General features: G+C 41.6%; 1 protein-coding gene across 4 annotated transcripts in view; it reads left to right on the forward strand.

The window, feature by feature from the left end:
- Nucleotides 1–19,610, forward strand: part of LOC106591355 (neurobeachin-like protein 2) — a 139,886-nt gene that overhangs the window by 18,840 nt on the left and 101,436 nt on the right. For 3 of the 4 annotated variants that reach the window (XM_082975883.1, XM_082975884.1, XM_082975886.1), the window contains exon 2: nt 16,117–16,205. In XM_082975883.1, the coding sequence (XP_082832009.1) occupies nt 16,117–16,205 (89 nt within the window). Of the gene's footprint in view, nt 1–7,273; nt 7,566–16,116; nt 16,206–19,610 lie in introns of those variants that run through there. The other variant, XM_082975885.1, reaches the window with a different exon arrangement.

Here is a 19,610-nt window from a genome sequence, read left to right on the forward strand (position 1 = left end):
ATAACCCCACTAGATACAGAACAGCTTGAATATAACCCCACTAGATACAGAACAGCTTGAATATAACCCCACTAGATACAGAACAGTTTGAATATAACCCCACTAGATACAGAACAGCTTGAATATAACCCCACTAGATACAGAACAGTTTGAATATAACCCCACTAGACACAGAACAGTTTGAATATAACCCCACTAGATACAGAACAGTTTGAATATAACCCCACTAGATACAGAACAGCTTGAATATAACCCCACTAGATACAGAACAGCTTGAATATAACCCCACTAGATACAGAACAGTTTAAATATAACCCCACTAGATACAGAACAGCTTGAATATAACCCCACTAGATACAGAACAGCTTGAATATAACCCCACTAGATACAGAACAGTTTGAATATAACCCCACTAGATACAGAACAGCTTGAATATAACCCCACTAGATACAGAACAGCTTGAATATAACCCCACTAGATACAGAACAGTTTGAATATAACCCCACTAGATACAGAACAGCTTGAATATAACCCCACTAGATACAGAACAGCTTGAATATAACCCCACTAGATACAGAACAGTTTGAATATAACCCCACTAGATACAGAACAGCTTGAATATAACCCCACTAGATACAGAACAGCTTGAATATAACCCCACTAGATACAGAACAGCTTGAATATAACCCCACTAGATACAGAACAGTTTGAATATAACCCCACTAGATACAGAACAGTTTAAATATAACCCCACTAGATACAGAACAGCTTGAATATAACCCCACTAGATACAGAACAGCTTGAATATAACCCCACTAGATACAGAACAGTTTAAATATAACCCCACTAGATACAGAACAGCTTGAATATAACCCCACTAGATACAGAACAGTTTGAATATAACCCCACTAGATACAGAACAGCTTGAATATAACCCCACTAGATACAGAACAGCTTGAATATAACCCCACTAGATACAGAACAGTTTGAATATAACCCCACTAGATACAGAACAGCTTGAATATAACCCCACTAGATACAGAACAGCTTGAATATAACCCCACTAGATACAGAACAGCTTGAATATAACCCCACTAGATACAGAACAGTTTGAATATAACCCCACTAGATACAGAACAGTTTGAATATAACCCCACTAGATACAGAACAGCTTGAATATAACCCCACTAGATACAGAACAGCTTGAATATAACCCCACTAGATACAGAACAGTTTGAATATAACCCCACTAGATACAGAACAGTTTGAATATAACCCCACTAGCTACAGAACAGCTTGAATATAACCCCACTAGATACAGAACAGCTTGAATATAACCCCACTAGATACAGAACAGTTTGAATATAACCCCACTAGATACAGAACAGTTTGAATATAACCCCACTAGATACAGAACAGTTTAAATATAACCCCACTAGATACAGAACAGCTTAAATATAACCCCACTAGATACAGAACAGCTTGAATATAACCCCACTAGATACAGAACAGTTTGAATATAACCCCACTAGATACAGAACAGTTTGAATATAACCCCACTAGATACAGAACAGCTTGAATATAACCCCACTAGATACAGAACAGTTTGAATATAACCCCACTAGATACAGAACAGCTTGAATATAACCCCACTAGATACAGAACAGCTTGAATATAACCCCACTAGATACAGAACAGTTTGAATATAACCCCACTAGATACAGAACAGCTTGAATATAACCCCACTAGATACAGAACAGTTTAAATATAACCCCACTAGATACAGAACAGCTTGAATATAACCCCACTAGATACAGAACAGCTTGAATATAACCCCACTAGATACAGAACAGTTTGAATATAACCCCACTAGATACAGAACAGTTTGAATATAACCCCACTAGATACAGAACAGTTTGAATATAACCCCACTAGATACAGAACAGCTTGAATATAACCCCACTAGATACAGAACAGCTTGAATATAACCCCACTAGATACAGAACAGTTTGAATATAACCCCACTAGATACAGAACAGCTTGAATATAACCCCACTAGATACAGAACAGCTTGAATATACAGTGTATTCAGACCCCTTGACTTCGCAATGAGTGGTTTGGAAGGAATCAGTGACAGTGGCTAACTGAAATCATTGCAAAGCAATGACTAGCCTGCTGTTTAGTGGAGTTGCTGTGTGGTCCCAAATCTGGGATTAAGGGGCTCTTTTCCAAGTTTAAAATGATAAACATTCAACATTGGCCATGCTGTCAATGAAGCATGCTTTGTGCCGCGCTCAAAACAACTGTTAAGTCGGAACTGCAAAAACTTGACTTCAGTGAGTTCAAGACAACTGGGAAGTAGGAAATAAACGTTTTGAACGGTCATCCAACTCGGAATTGTAAATCCGGCCTCTTTCTAGAGCTACGACCTGAAGATCAATGACGTCAACATGATTCGACCATGGTTTTTTCCCCGAGTTCCCAGTTGTTTTGAAAGCACCATAAATCCAGAGAATGCCCGACTTTGACAAAATTTGCCCACGAAGGACTGCCGCGCCACCCTCCTGTTCAATGAGCACAGCACAACAAGGTGAGTCCAAAAATGTCCTGTATGCTGCTGCATAAAGGATGTAATATGCCAGGGAGATATGTATACTGTAGCTAAGAAAGTAATACTAAGTGTATGTTATGTAGTAACAAGTTAGTAGCCCATTAGATGTTAGTGCCTCACCCAAAGAATTTGGTCTATTTACCCCTCTTAATTTAGCCTACTGTTCTGACTTGGTGGCGGAACTGCACATATAGCCTATAACCTGTTTTTGAGAAACGTAATCATAAAATATTGTAAGAGCTTTCATTGTCTGCTTATATGCCCCCTTTATTTATCCTACGGTTCTAACTTGGTGTACAGAGAGAACACTGTAAGAGCGGCCCATGTTCTGAATTCTGTTGCTGTACATTTCAAAAGTGCTAAACATATAGTTTTATTGAATATGTCTGTCCTAGCTCGCTTATTGTCTTAATCAAAATTACAGATTACCTCTTATCCGCTTGTCGTCCCCTTATGCCATAGTTTGTACATCTCAATTGTCAGTAGAAATCACATTTGTTTAAACAAGTCAGCCATATCAGCTATGTTTTTTTAAAGGGCAGTAAATGAGGCTGAATGAACTGTTTCGCTGCCAGACAAAGCTCCGCTGATAGCCAGGTGTAGCAGAAGCAATATGCTGGGACTGCTGTTGGGACAGCTTTATGGGGGCCCTAACAGTTTGTGGGCACCGTTTGTCACCGTTATAGTGCAGTTCATGTATTGTTTAGTGTTGTGTTATGTACTGGCTTTGCTGGCATGCATCCCACTTTTCTTTCCTTTCCCCCCAACAAGATGTACATGCTGAAATCATCACTGCTGCTTTGCATGAGTTAGCCTAAGCCTATCTATTGTATTAAAATGAAAATGTTCACATTATTCAAACACTCGCTGCTTCAACTTCAGTGGCCTACCTCTCCTGTCGTAGTCGGGCGTGAGAGTTCAAGTGCGCCTAGTATGTGTGGTGTCATTGAAATAGAGTTGGCTGGCTACATGGGCGGAGAATCACGTGCCAGTTAACTTAACAGTAGCGGTGCATGGGTAAAATTACCTGGGAAGCCAAGTGAAGCCATATTACAACCTACACTGTATGTGTTGTGATAATTGCGTTGTTTGCTGTTAATTCATATTCCTTGTGACTGTGATATATAGGCCGAGACAATAAGACAGTGGCAGAATAAATTCAACAACACCTTTGTTTTATCACAAAACCAGATAGCAACCTCTGTCCAGGGAAGTCCACGACGCATGTTGCATGTTTATTTATTTTATTTATTTAACCTTTTAGTAAGACAGTTATATGACCTACAGCTTGCTTAAGCAAGTTAATGTTTCCGACATTTCCGGACCACGAAACAACTATTGATTTAGAACCACAGACAGTTACCGCAAGTCACAAAGAAACCAGGAGCCGCCTCCTCTATTTCTGCACTAGTCAACTTCAACGTCATCAAATCACCTCTGCTTTGTCTAAAACTGTGACAACTAAAAGATAACAAAAACTATTTAGTCCAATCAACATCACATAAATATGATGTGGCTGTCCATTTTTCTGATTTCTGTTTGCGCGTGTGTGCGTTCGTGTAAGTAGAAAAACATGTTTACTCACCCAACCTGTAGAGAAAGGCCAATGCCATCCTCTCTTTCATGTTGACCAAACGGTCTCCCACTCTGTCATACAGTACACGCTTGTATTTTGTTGTTGTCCTAGGCTACCTAGATAAAATGCTTGCTCGCTAGCCTAACTTCCATTCATGGGTAACGTTAGCTAGTTAACATTAGCCTTCTACATCTAGCTACATATTGAACTTCCATCCTCTCAGGCCAGGGGCACAACAATGTATGAATTAATGGTTGGATCAGAATCGCTGTTGCAATCATTGGCCAGTAAGGAGAATTAGGTAAGTCCAAATCCCTATCTCCATCCATGGCTAATTTAGGAAAGGGAGAATTGTATCTATCTAGCTAGCCACCAGAGAACAACAACAACGAGATGCAACATTTCAAGTTGTTTCTGGTAAAGACTTATGCTCTCAAAGCCATTTGATAGGAGACGCCAAATCCAAGCTGGCTTCACTTGATACCTGTTTTTTTACGCCAGGACCAATCAAAGTTGATCTCCCTCAGTTTAGCTCAACGCTGATTGGCTAATTTGTATACTTTTTTTGTCAAGGGAGGCCAAATGCTCGCTGGCTTCCCTTGTATTCAATGCCACTGGCTGCAAGAATGTCACACTCGTTTGGACCAGACAGTAGACATAGAGAGACAGAGGGTTGCTGTTTGCTCGCTCCTTTTCCTGTGAGATACATTCATTCAGCCTCTTGCCAATTGAAGGAAAATGATGATACACAAAGAGATGAGAAAAACAAAATGTTCATATTTTTGGGTGGGAGCCTGGTTTCCCTTGTCGTTTGTGAATACACTTCACTCTAACTTAAATATGAAATGAACTTTAAAAAGGATTAGACTAGTTTACTACAGTGTCTGTAAATAAATATTTATAATGGAAAGAAGTGGAGGGCGCTCAACCAACGTGAGTCGAGGTGCAATCAAAAAATCAATCATCATGAAAAGGTTCTGGTCAGTCACACCGACAGCGTCATTGTGCAAAATGTTCCGCAGCATCATCTGGATATGTGTGAAACAAAAGTTTAACATTCACCTTTCTGCTACCGTTTCTGCCAAGCCGTCTACACACACAGTTTGATGCATAAGTTTGATTAAGTTCTATAAATCCAACGTATGCACCACACAGAACGCACTGCAACTGCATCTGTAACGCAATGCTGCAAGACAAACGCAGCGTTCCATTGGAAATGAATGTACTTCTGGTGTACCACAATGCAATGTCACCGTCGGTGTGACCGAGGCGTACTATGGTGAGCTAGCGTTGCGACTTTTCAATTTCAATAAGTAGACTGCCCATTTATTTGTCTCTGCCTGTAAATCGGCCTCCTGAGGTAGGCTATATGCTAAAGTAGCTGTTATCATTCTGCTTCAAGTTCAGTAGCCAGGTGCGTTTGTGGTCTCAATTAAATAGAGTAGGCTATAGCCCATGGGCCGAGAAGCACGGGGCAGTTATCTTTCCAAGGAAATGTACTTCCTAAATATGATTAGGCTATTGTCTAGAAATACATATTGGTCACCCATAGGCTATTTCTCAGTTTGAAACTCCCAAAGGGTAGGCTATAAAAATAGCTCAAGAGAAAGGGCAAGTCTCTCCAACTCTGCTGACTTCAAACTACATCTACCATATTGGCTGATATAGCCCAGTATTAAATACAGATAGCCTAATATAATGGACCCTGTGAGAATCTGGTAATTATACCTATTTCTTAAGTAATTTGCACATTTGATATTGTCTATAGGGCACAAAATTGCTGGGACCATGGCTGGCAAGAGAGCTATGTCACATACGCCTAAAATAACTTTGTGGGACTGCGGTTGGGTTTGGAACCAGTTCTTGCGGTAGAGCGTGGGAGTCGCACAGAACACCTGCGGGCGTGGTGCAGTATGAACACCTGCGGGCGTGGTGCAGTATGAACACCTGCGGGCGTGGTGCAGTATGAACACCTGCGGGCGTGGTGCAGTATGAACACCTGCGGGCGTGGTGCAGTATGAACACCTGCGGGCGTGGTGCAGTATGAACACCTGCGGGCGTGGTGCAGTATGAGCACCTGCGGGCGTGGTGCAGTATGAACACCTGCGGGCGTGGTGCAGTATGAACACCTGCGGGCGTGGTGCAGTATGAACACCTGCGGGCGTGGTGCAGTATGAACACCTGCGGGCGTGGTGCAGTATGAACACCTGCGGGCGTGGTGCAGTATGAACACCTGCAGGAGGTAGCGGGATGAAGAAATCAGTCCAGTGCAGACCTCTACTGTGGATAACTGACAATGATGTGATTATTTCAAGGTAATTCTATCTTCATGTCACTGAGACAGACAGACGGTCAGGGTATGAGGTGGCTGTTGAAATGAAGAAAGTACACGTGTTTATGGAGAGCCATTATGGCTAAACTTGGATCACAGATGACAACTTGAGGGCATATTATATTTGTACTGAGACTTTTACTTATGCCTTACTGTGCAGAGCAGGTACACATCGGTCAAGTACCTTGTAATGACTGTCATACTGAAGCTATAGTCAGCTTTCCAGTGAACAGGTCTAACACTTCCCAATACAAAACTCATTCAGAAACACTGTTCTTCTTCAGAAAAGTAAACCTATTATCACCTAGGCAGATATGTTGGCTTCCACAACAACTCATCGAACTGTTCAAACATTCTGTACACCAACTGTGTTCCCATACACGTCACTCATTCTGTACACCAACTGTGTTCCCATACACGTCAGTCATTCTGTACACCAACTGTGTTCCCATACACGTCAGTCATTCTGTACACCAACTGTGTTCCCATACACGTCAGTCATTCTGTACACCAACTGTGTTCCCATACACGTCAGTCATTCTGAGAAGTAGAATGCTGAGTACATGCAGTGCTAGATAGTTGGAGGATGCTGTTGGGTCGAGCGCTTACCGACATCCCCATCTGCTTCACAAATAGCTCCAGTAATTAAAGAGGAAGAGGCCTACTATGAGGAGGCTGAGTTTGAGCGTCGCGTGGAGGAAATGTGTTTCGGTTATAGTGACTTGGCATTTCCTGGTTGCTTGACAGAAGGAGAGAGAGCCGGAGCGAGCAAGAGACAGACGGACAGACAGACACTAGTGCTGGTTAGGAGAGCGGGCTGGAGACAGACAGACACTAGTGCTGATTAGGAGCGATGTGCTACTTACTACTCTGAGGAGCTGAAGCACCCTGTGGGCCTGTCTGGACCTACTGTTCTGACTCTGGACTCCCTGATAACCTAGGACCCAGGAGGGCTCACTGAGACTGGGTTCCTCTGAACCCCTTCTCCCTGCCCTCCCAGACACATGCAATGAGACATGGACTGGCCCACAAATGACAGTCAACTGGTAGGCTAATATTATCATTTCATTCTAGATTGATTCCAGAAAATGTGAAGATATGAGCCAAATGTTCAGCCACTCACATTGATGCACTGCATCTTACTGTATATTGGATTTAACATCTGTTACGTTGCCGCTGCTGATTTTAAAAGACGTTTGCTGAAGTTACACATTTGCCAGTAGTAGTGATCTTTAAACGGGGGTTTCTGAAGTATGTTTTGGAGTTTGCCTTGCAGCCATATTGGTGCTGCTGCCAGCTGTTGACAATGTAGCTAACTTCCTCTATAGGGGCCTGTGGGCGTCTTTCAGGCTGCAAGCATCAACGAGGCATTAGTAAACTATGTAATGAGTCAGGTTGGCCCTTGTGGGAACTGTACACCCTCACTCCACACACCGCCTGATGTGTGGAAGAAAATAACACTCCTCGTTCTCACGTGAAGAAGGCTTTGCGTCTCTCAAACGTCAGGCTCTGTGTGAAGTCAGGGGAAGGTCTCCTCTTCACTCCCTAGTAGAAAGCTGAGCTGATGTAGCATGTCTCTGTATGACTGTAATGGCACTAGCAAACTAGGTTTAAAGTGTCTCTGTCACAGTGCACCATCACTAGAAGTTCTTAGATGATTTGAACGGGAGACGTCAGTTGCACATCAATGAATGTTACCACTGAGCTCTATCTCTACGACTGATAACATCTGTTCCTAAGATAGATTGACATGTTGATAGGGTGAGGGAGGCTTATACTGAGCCACCCTGCAATAGTAGATAGTACTCAGTATCTCTGTGGTGCTAGTGTTGTTTAGTGACATCAATAGTAGATAGTACTCAGTCTCTCTGTGGTGCTCTAGTTGTTTAGTGACATCAATAGTAGATAGTACTCAGTCTCTCTGTGGTGCTCTAGTTGTTTAGTGACATCAATAGTAGATAGTACTCAGTCTCTCTGTGGTGCTCTAGTTGTTTAGTGACATCAATAGTAGATAGTACTCAGTCTCTCTGTGGTGCTCTAGTTGTTTAGTGACATCAATAGTAGATAGTACTCAGTCTCTCTGTGGTGCTCTAGTTGTTTAGTGACATCAATAGTAGATGGTACTCAGTCTCTCTGTGGTGCTCTAGTTGTTTAGTGACATCAATAGTAGATAGTACTCAGTCTCTCTGTGGTGCTAGTGTTATTTAGTGACATCAATAGTAGATGTTTAGTGACATCAATAGTAGATGGTACTCAGTCTCTCTGTGGTGCTCTAGTTGTTTAGTGACATCAGTAGTAGATGGTATCAGTCTCTCTGTGGTGCTCTAGTTGTTTAGTGACATCAATAGTAGATAGTACTCAGTCTCTCTGTGGTGCTAGTGTTGTTTAGTGACATCAATAGTAGATAGTACTCAGTCTCTCTGTGGTGCTAGTGTTGTTTAGTGACATCAATAGTAGATAGTACTCAGTCTCTCTGTGGTGCTAGTGTTGTTTAGTGACATCAATAGTAGATAGTACTCAGTCTCTCTGTGGTGCTAGTGTTGTTTAGTGACATCAATAGTAGATGGTACTCAGTCTCTCTGTGGTGCTAGTGTAGTTTAGTGACATCAATAGTAGATGGTACTCAGTCTCTCTGTGGTGCTCTAGTTGTTTAGTGACATCAATAGTAGATGGTACTCAGTCTCTCTGTGGTGCTAGTGTTGTTTAGTGACATCAATAGTAGATGGTACTCAGTCTCTCTGTGGTGCTCTAGTTGTTTAGTGACATCAATAGTAGATGGTACTCAGTCTCTCTGTGGTGCTAGTGTAGTTTAGTGACATCAATAGTAGATGGTACTCAGTCTCTCTGTGGTGCTAGTGTTATTTAGTGACATCAATAGTAGATGTTTAGTGACATCAATAGTAGATAGTACTCAGTCTCTCTGTGGTGCTCTAGTTGTTTAGTGACATCAATAGTAGATGGTACTCAGTCTCTCTGTGGTGCTAGTGTTGTTTAGTGACATCAATAGTAGATAGTACTCAGTCTCTCTGTGGTGCTAGTGTTGTTTAGTGACATCAATAGTAGATAGTACTCAGTCTCTCTGTGGTGCTAGTGTTGTTTAGTGACATCAATAGTAGATGGTACTCAGTCTCTCTGTGGTGCTAGTGTAGTTTAGTGACATCAATAGTAGATGGTACTCAGTCTCTCTGTGGTGCTAGTGTTGTTTAGTGACATCAATAGTAGATAGTACTCAGTCTCTCTGTGGTGCTCTAGTGTGTTTAGTGACATCAATAGTAGATGGTACTCAGTCTCTCTGTGGTGCTAGTGTTGTTTAGTGACATCAATAGTAGATGTTTAGTGACATCAATAGTAGATGGTACTCAGTCTCTCTGTGGTGCTCTAGTTGTTTAGTGACATCAATAGTAGATAGTACTCAGTCTCTCTGTGGTGCTAGTGTTGTTTAGTGACATCAATAGTAGATAGTACTCAGTCTCTCTGTGGTGCTCTAGTTGTTTAGTGACATCAATAGTAGATGGTACTCAGTCTCTCTGTGGTGCTCTAGTTGTTTAGTGACATCAATAGTAGATGGTACTCAGTCTCTCTGTGGTGCTCTAGTTGTTTAGTGACATCAATAGTAGATAGTACTCAGTCTCTCTGTGGTGCTAGTGTTGTTTAGTGACATCAATAGTAGATGGTACTCAGTCTCTCTGTGGTGCTAGTGTTGTTTAGTGACATCAATAGTAGATAGTACTCAGTCTCTCTGTGGTGCTAGTGTTGTTTAGAGACATCAATAGTAGATAGTACTCAGTCTCTCTGTGGTGCTCTAGTTGTTTAGTGACATCAATAGTAGATGGTACTCAGTCTCTCTGTGGTGCTAGTGTTGTTTAGTGACATCAATAGTAGATGGTACTCAGTCTCTCTGTGGTGCTCTAGTTGTTTAGTGACATCAATAGTAGATGGTACTCAGTCTCTCTGTGGTGCTCTAGTTGTTTAGTGACATCAATAGTAGATAGTACTCAGTCTCTCTGTGGTGCTAGTGTTGTTTAGTGACATCAATAGTAGATAGTACTCAGTCTCTCTGTGGTGCTAGTGTTGTTTAGTGACATCAATAGTAGATAGTACTCAGTCTCTCTGTGGTGCTAGTGTTGTTTAGTGACATCAATAGTAGATAGTACTCAGTCTCTCTGTGGTGCTAGTGTTGTTTAGTGACATCAATAGTAGATAGTACTCAGTCTCTCTGTGGTGCTAGTGTTGTTTAGTGACATCAATAGTAGATGTTTAGTGACATCAATAGTAGATGGTACTCAGTCTCTCTGTGGTGCTAGTGTTGTTTAGTGACATCAATAGTAGATGGTACTCAGTCTCTCTGTGGTGCTAGTGTTATTTAGTGACATCAATAGTAGATGTTTAGTGACATCAATAGTAGATAGTACTCAGTCTCTCTGTGGTGCTCTAGTTGTTTAGTGACATCAATAGTAGATGGTACTCAGTCTCTCTGTGGTGCTAGTGTTGTTTAGTGACATCAATAGTAGATAGTACTCAGTCTCTCTGTGGTGCTAGTGTTGTTTAGTGACATCAATAGTAGATAGTACTCAGTCTCTCTGTGGTGCTAGTGTTGTTTAGTGACATCAATAGTAGATAGTACTCAGTCTCTCTGTGGTGCTAGTGTAGTTTAGTGACATCAATAGTAGATGGTACTCAGTCTCTCTGTGGTGCTAGTGTTGTTTAGTGACATCAATAGTAGATGTTTAGTGACATCAATAGTAGATAGTACTCAGTCTCTCTGTGGTGCTCTAGTTGTTTAGTGACATCAATAGTAGATGGTACTCAGTCTCTCTGTGGTGCTAGTGTTGTTTAGTGACATCAATAGTAGATGGTACTCAGTCTCTCTGTGGTGCTCTAGTTGTTTAGTGACATCAATAGTAGATGGTACTCAGTCTCTCTGTGGTGCTCTAGTTGTTTAGTGACATCAATAGTAGATGGTACTCAGTCTCTCTGTGGTGCTCTAGTTGTTTAGTGACATCAATAGTAGATAGTACTCAGTCTCTCTGTGGTGCTAGTGTTGTTTAGTGACATCAATAGTAGATGGTACTCAGTCTCTCTGTGGTGCTAGTAGTTGTTTAGTGACATCAATAGTAGATAGTACTCAGTCTCTCTGTGGTGCTCTAGTTGTTTAGTGACATCAATAGTAGATGGTACTCAGTCTCTCTGTGGTGCTCTAGTTGTTTAGTGACATCAATAGTAGATAGTACTCAGTCTCTCTGTGGTGCTAGTGTTGTTTAGTGACATCAATAGTAGATGGTACTCAGTCTCTCTGTGGTGCTAGTGTTGTTTAGTGACATCAATAGTAGATAGTACTCAGTCTCTCTGTGGTGCTAGTGTTGTTTAGAGACATCAATAGTAGATAGTACTCAGTCTCTCTGTGGTGCTCGTAGTTGTTTAGTGACATCAATAGTAGATGGTACTCAGTCTCTCTGTGGTGCTAGTGTTGTTTAGTGACATCAATAGTAGATGGTACTCAGTCTCTCTGTGGTGCTCTAGTTGTTTAGTGACATCAATAGTAGATAGTACTCAGTCTCTCTGTGGTGCTCGTAGTTGTTTAGTGACATCAATAGTAGATAGTACTCAGTCTCTCTGTGGTGCTAGTGTTGTTTAGTGACATCAATAGTAGATAGTACTCAGTCTCTCTGTGGTGCTAGTGTTGTTTAGTGACATCAATAGTAGATAGTACTCAGTCTCTCTGTGGTGCTAGTGTTGTTTAGTGACATCAATAGTAGATAGTACTCAGTCTCTCTGTGGTGCTAGTGTTGTTTAGTGACATCAATAGTAGATGGTACTCAGTCTCTCTGTGGTGCTAGTGTTGTTTAGTGACATCAATAGTAGATAGTACTCAGTCTCTCTGTGGTGCTAGTGTTGTTTAGTGACATCAATAGTAGATAGTACTCAGTCTCTCTGTGGTGCTCTAGTTGTTTAGAGACATCAATAGTAGATGGTACTCAGTCTATCTGTGGTGCTCTAGTTGTTTAGTGACATCAATAGTAGCCTGGGTTCCAGTCTGTTTCTGCTCTCTTGCCAACTCCTTGGCTTGACAATGACAGCAATGGAGTAGGAAAGAGCACAAACATATCTGGAACCAGGCTAGAAGAGGCTATGTGAGAGATGGGAACAGATCTGGGACCAGGCTAGACGAGGCTATGTGAGAGATGGGAACAGATCTGGGACCAGGCTAGACGAGGCTATGTGAGAGATGGAAACAGATCTGGGACCAGGCTAGATGAGGCTATGTGAGAGATGGAAACAGATCTGGGACCAGGCTAGACGAGGCTATGTGAGAGATGGAAACAGATCTGGGACAAGGCTAGACGAGGCTATGTGAGAGATGGAAACAGATCTGGGACAAGGCTAGACGAGGCTATGTGAGAGATGGAAACAGATCTGGGACCAGGCTAGATGAGGCTATGTGAGAGATGGGAACAGATCTGGGACCAGGCTAGACGAGGCTATGTGAGAGATGGAAACAGATCTGGGACCAGGCTAGATGAGGCTATGTGAGAGATGGGAACAGATCTGGGACCAGGCTAGACGAGGCTATGTGAGAGATGGGAACAGATCTGGGACCAGGCTAGATGAGGCTATGTGAGAGATGGAAACAGATCTGGGACCAGGCTAGATGAGGCTATGTGAGAGATGGAAACAGATCTGGGACCAGGCTAGACGAGGCTATGTGAGAGATGGAAACAGATCTGGGACAAGGCTAGACGAGGCTATGTGAGAGATGGAAACAGATCTGGGACAAGGCTAGACGAGGCTATGTGAGAGATGGAAACAGATCTGGGACCAGGCTAGATGAGGCTATGTGAGAGATGGAAACAGATCTGGGACCAGGCTAGACGAGGCTATGTGAGAGATGGAAACAGATCTGGGACCAGGCTAGACGAGGCTATGTGAGAGATGGAAACAGATCTGGGACAAGGCTAGACGAGGCTATGTGAGAGATGGAAACAGATCTGGGACCAGGCTAGACGAGGCTATGTGAGAGATGGAAACAGATCTGGGACCAGGCTAGACGAGGCTATGTGAGAGATGGAAACAGATCTGGGACCAGGCTAGATGAGGCTATGTGAGAGATGGGAACAGATCTGGGACCAGGCTAGACGAGGCTATGTGAGAGATGGGAACAGATCTGGGACCAGGCTAGACGAGGCTATGTGAGAGATGGAAACAGATCTGGGACCAGGCTAGACGAGGCTATGTGAGAGATGGGAAACATAGTGTGACTTGATAGGAGGAGAGTAGCAGGATATGATGAGGCAGATAAGAGCTGCGATATTGACAGAACCTACAGTAGAACTCTGTATAAATGTCCCTGTGTTATAGAACCTAGAGTAGAACTCTGTATAAATGTCCCTGTGTTATAGAACCTACAGTAGAACTCTGTATAAATGTCCCTGTGTTATAGAACCTACAGTAGAACTCTGTATAAATGTCCCTGTGTTATAGAACCTACAGTAGAACTCTGTATAAATGTCCCTGTGTTATAGAACCTACAGTAGAACTCTGTATAAATGTCCCTGTGTTATAGAACCTACAGTAGAACTCTGTATAAATGTCCCTGTGTTATAGAACCTACAGTAGAACTCTGTCAAAATGTCCCTGTGTTATAGAACCTACAGTAGAACTCTGTATAAATGTCCCTGTGTTATAGAACCTACAGTAGAACTCTGTATAAATGTCCCTGTGTTATAGAACCTACAGTAGAACTCTGTATAAATGTCCCTGTGTTATAGAGCCTACAGTAGAACTCTGTCAAAATGTCCCTGTGTTATAGAACCTACAGTAGAACTCTGTATAAATGTCCCTGTGTTATAGAACCTACAGTAGAACTCTGTATAAATGTCCCTGTGTTATAGAGCCTACAGTAGAACTCTGTATAAATGTCCCTGTGTTATAGAACCTACAGTAGAACTCTGTATAAATGTCCCTGTGTTATAGAGCCTACAGTAGAACTCTGTATAAATGTCCCTGTGTTATAGAACCTACAGTAGAACTCTGTATAAATGTCCCTGTGTTATAGAACCTACAGTAGAACTCTGTATAAATGTCCCTGTGTTATAGAACCTACAGTAGAACTCTGTATAAATGTCCCTGTGTTATAGAACCTACAGTAGAACTCTGTATAAATGTCCCTGTGTTATAGAGCCTACAGTAGAACTCTGTATAAATGTCCCTGTGTTATAGAACCTACAGTAGAACTCTGTATAAATGTCCCTGTGTTATAGAACCTACAGTAGAACTCTGTCAAAATGTCCCTGTGTTATAGAACCTACAGTAGAACTCTGTATAAATGTCCCTGTGTTATAGAACCTACAGTAGAACTCTGTATAAATGTCCCTGTGTTATAGAGCCTACAGTAGAACTCTGTATAAATGTCCCTGTGTTATAGAACCTACAGTAGAACTCTGTATAAATGTCCCTGTGTTATAGAACCTACAGTAGAACTCTGTATAAATGTCCCTGTGTTATAGAACCTACAGTAGAACTCTGTATAAATGTCCCTGTGTTATAGAACCTACAGTAGAACTCTGTATAAATGTCCCTGTGTTATAGAACCTACAGTAGAACTCTGTCAAAATGTCCCTGTGTTATAGAACCTACAGTAGAACTCTGTCAAAATGTCCCTGTGTTATAGAACCTACAGTAGAACTCTGTCAAAATGTCCCTGTGTTATAGAACCTACAGTAGAACTCTGTATAAATGTCCCTGTGTTATAGAACCTACAGTAGACCTCTGTCTAAATGTCCCTGTGTTATAGAACCTACAATAGAACTCTGTATAAATGTCCCTGTGTTATAGAACCTACAGTAGAACTCTGTATAAATGTCCCTGTGTTATAGAGCCTACAGTAGAACTCTGTCAAAATGTCCCTGTGTTATAGAACCTACAGTAGAACTCTGTATAAATGTCCCTGTGCGATAGTTCAAGGCCTGTCACTCTGTCCCTTTCCATTTAAAGCACAGTATTTAATAGAGTTAAGGATGGACAAGTCGATTGATGATGAAAGAAAGTCACATTCTTTGAGCATAAGTCATGTACATGACTTAACCCATGTTTTATTTATTTGACCTATAAAGAAATGCATACTGTAGCCTGGTACTTTCGTGGTCGTGTTTTCAGCCATAGGCCTACTATTTAGAAAAAAGGCTTGAATGCATTATCTCATATGCTCCTGAATGTGCCATCACTTTCGTAAGGTTGCTGTAACTTCCTGTTGTAAAACAAGAGACGTCAGCCGCCTCAGGTTGTTGTTTAGAGTTTGAGCGCAACACACTGCATAAGGACAACCTGTGAGCACTGTGGTCAGAAAACAACAACCACAGGGCACAGTCCTTTTAACGCAATGTTAACGTGTACTGGTCCACGTGCACTGTACTTTTTCCATATTGTGTTTACTAGTTCTGCACGTGTGACTTCAGAATCAGAAAATGTTATTGCCATGCAACAAATGTTGCCAGGGATTTCCCTTGGTGTTGTACAGAGAAGCATCAATCCAGATCAGACTTGTGCCAGTATGACTGGAGACTCATCCTCTGTCTCTCTTCCCCTCCTCCCCTCCTGCAGAAAGATGAGGGCTGCCTGCAGCAGTGGCTGGAAGCGTTTGTGGCTTCCTTTGAGAAGCTTGTTGATGTGCAGTCACTGGATCCTCGCAGGTGAGTTGACTGATTGGCTCAAATGTATTTCCTACGTCCCAAATTGCAATCTATTCCCTATACTACTTTTGACCAGATTCTAGATCTGTAACAAGGGGAAAGTTCAGGGCACTGGTCGCAGGGTGTGCGACAAGCTGGCTGATACCTTGTCATCTTAAAGGCTTAAAAGTGGACCTGACCAATGAAATAGTTGTAAAAGTACTTCATTTTAAATAAACTGCAGACTTGGAAAGTAAATTCACATGGCTGGGGGCTAAAACAAATGTCTCTTCCACACAGTCAGGAAACGCCTTCAGGAAAACACAGGCCCTGATTACACATCGCAGGCACCCGTGCCAATTAGCCACACCCACCAATTAGGCAACATAATGAGCAACACTAAAACAACAGGACATGTTAGGAGATGAGCAACACTAAAACAACAGGACATGTTAGGAGATGAGCAACACTAAAACAACAGGACATGTTAGGACATGAACAACACTAAAACAACAGGACATGTTAGGAGATGAACAACACTAAAACAACAGGACATGTTAGGAGATGAACAACACTAAAACAACAGGACATGATAGGAGATGAACAACACTAAAACAACAGGACATGATAGGAGATGAACAACACTAAAACAACAGGACATGTTAGGAGATGAGCAACACTAAAACAACAGGACATGTTAGGAGATTAGCAACACTAAAACAACAGGACATGTTAGGAGATGAGCAACACTAAAACAACAGGACATGTTAGGAGATGAACAACACTAAAACAACAGGACATGTTAGGAGATGAGCAACACTAAAACAACAGGACATGTTAGGAGATGAGCAACACTAAATCAACAGGACATGTTAGGAGATGAGCAACACTAAATCAACAGGACATGTTAGGAGATGAGCAACACTAAATCAACAGGACATGTTAGGAGATGAGCAACACTAAAACAACAGGACATGTTAGGAGATGAGCAACACTAAAACAACAGGACATGTTAGGAGATGAGCAACACTAAAACAACAAGACATGTTAGGAGATGAGCAACACTAAATCAACAGGACATGTTAGGAGATGAGCAACACTAAAACAACAGGACATGTTAGGAGATTAGCAACACTAAAACAACAGGACATGTTAGGAGATGAGCAACACTAAAACAACAGGACATGTTAGGAGATTAGCAACACTAAAACAACAGGACATGTTAGGAGATGAGCAACACTAAAACAACAGGACATGTTAGGAGATGAGCAACACTAAAACAACAGGACATGTTAGGAGATGAGCAACACTAAAACAACAGGACATGTTAGGAGATGAGCAACACTAAAACAACAGGACATGTTAGGAGATGAGCAACACTAAAACAACAGGACATGTTAGGAGATGAGCAACACTAAAACAACAGGACATGTTAGGAGATGAGCAACACTAAAACAACAGGACATGTTAGGAGATGAGCAACACTAAATCAACAGGACATGTTAGGAGATGAGCAACACTAAATCAACAGGACATGTTAGGAGATGAGCAACACTAAATCAACAGGACATGTTAGGAGATGAGCAACACTAAAACAACAGGACATGTTAGGAGATGAGCAACACTAAAACAACAGGACATGTTAGGAGATGAGCAACACTAAAACAACAAGACATGTTAGGAGATGAGCAACACTAAATCAACAGGACATGTTAGGAGATGAGCAACACTAAAACAACAGGACATGTTAGGAGATGAGCAACACTAAAACAACAGGACATGTTAGGAGATGAGCAACACTAAAACAACAGGACATGTTAGGAGATGAGCAACACTAAAACAACAGGACATGTTAGGAGATGAACAACACTAAAACAACAGGACATGTTAGGAGATGAGCAACACTAAAACAACAGGACATGTTAGGAGATGAACAACACTAAAACAACAGGACATGTTAGGAGATGAGCAACACTAAAACAACAGGACATGTTAGGAGATGAGCAACACTAAATCAACAGGACATGTTAGGAGATGAGCAACACTAAATCAACAGGACATGTTAGGAGATGAGCAACACTAAAACAACAGGACATGTTAGGAGATGAGCAACACTAAAACAACAGGACATGTTAGGAGATGAGCAACACTAAAACAACAGGACATGTTAGGAGATGAGCAACACTAAATCAACAGGACATGTTAGGAGATGAGCAACACTAAAACAACAGGACATGTTAGGAGATGAGCAACACTAAAACAACAGGACATGTTAGGAGATGAGCAACACTAAAACAACAGGACATGTTAGGAGATTAGCAACACTAAAACAACAGGACATGTTAGGAGATGAGCAACACTAAAACAACAGGACATGTTAGGAGATGAGCAACACTAAAACAACAGGACATGTTAGGAGATGAGCAACACTAAAACAACAGGACATGTTAGGAGATGAGCAACACTAAAACAACAGGACATGTTAGGAGATGAGCAACACTAAAACAACAGGACATGTTAGGAGATGAGCAACACTAAATCAACAGGACATGTTAGGAGATGAGCAACACTAAATCAACAGGACATGTTAGGAGATGAGCAACACTAAATCAACAGGACATGTTAGGAGATGAGCAACACTAAAACAACAGGACATGTTAGGAGATGAGCAACACTAAAACAACAGGACATGTTAGGAGATGAGCAACACTAAAACAACAGGACATGTTAGGAGATGAGCAACACTAAAACAACAGGACATGTTAGGAGATGAGCAACACTAAAACAACAGGACATGTTAGGAGATGAACAACACTAAAACAACAGGACATGGTAGGAGATGAACAACACTAAAACAACAGGACATGTTAGGACATGAACAACACTAAAACAACAGGACATGTTAGAAGATGAGCAACACTAAAACAACAGGACATGTTAGGAGATGAGCAACACTAAAACAACAGGACATGTTAGGAGATGAGCAACACTAAAACAACAGGACATGTTAGGAGATGAGCAACACTAAAACAACAGGACATGTTAGGAGATGAACAACACTAAAACAACAGGACATGTTAGGAGATGAGCAACACTAAAACAACAGGACATGTTAGGAGATGAGCAACACTAAATCAACAGGACATGTTAGGAGATGAGCAACACTAAATCAACAGGACATGTTAGGAGATGAGCAACACTAAATCAACAGGACATGTTAGGAGATGAGCAACACTAAAACAACAGGACATGTTAGGAGATGAGCAACACTAAAACAACAGGACATGTTAGGAGATGAGCAACACTAAAACAACAGGACATGTTAGGAGATGAGCAACACTAAAACAACAGGACATGTTAGGAGATGAGCAACACTAAAACAACAGGACATGTTAGGAGATGAACAACACTAAAACAACAGGACAT

The sequence above is a fragment of the Salmo salar genome, chromosome 05 (genome assembly GCF_965601325.2).
Source record: "Salmo salar chromosome 05, fSalSal1, whole genome shotgun sequence".
In the NCBI taxonomy this organism is placed as follows: Eukaryota; Metazoa; Chordata; class Actinopteri; order Salmoniformes; family Salmonidae; genus Salmo; species Salmo salar.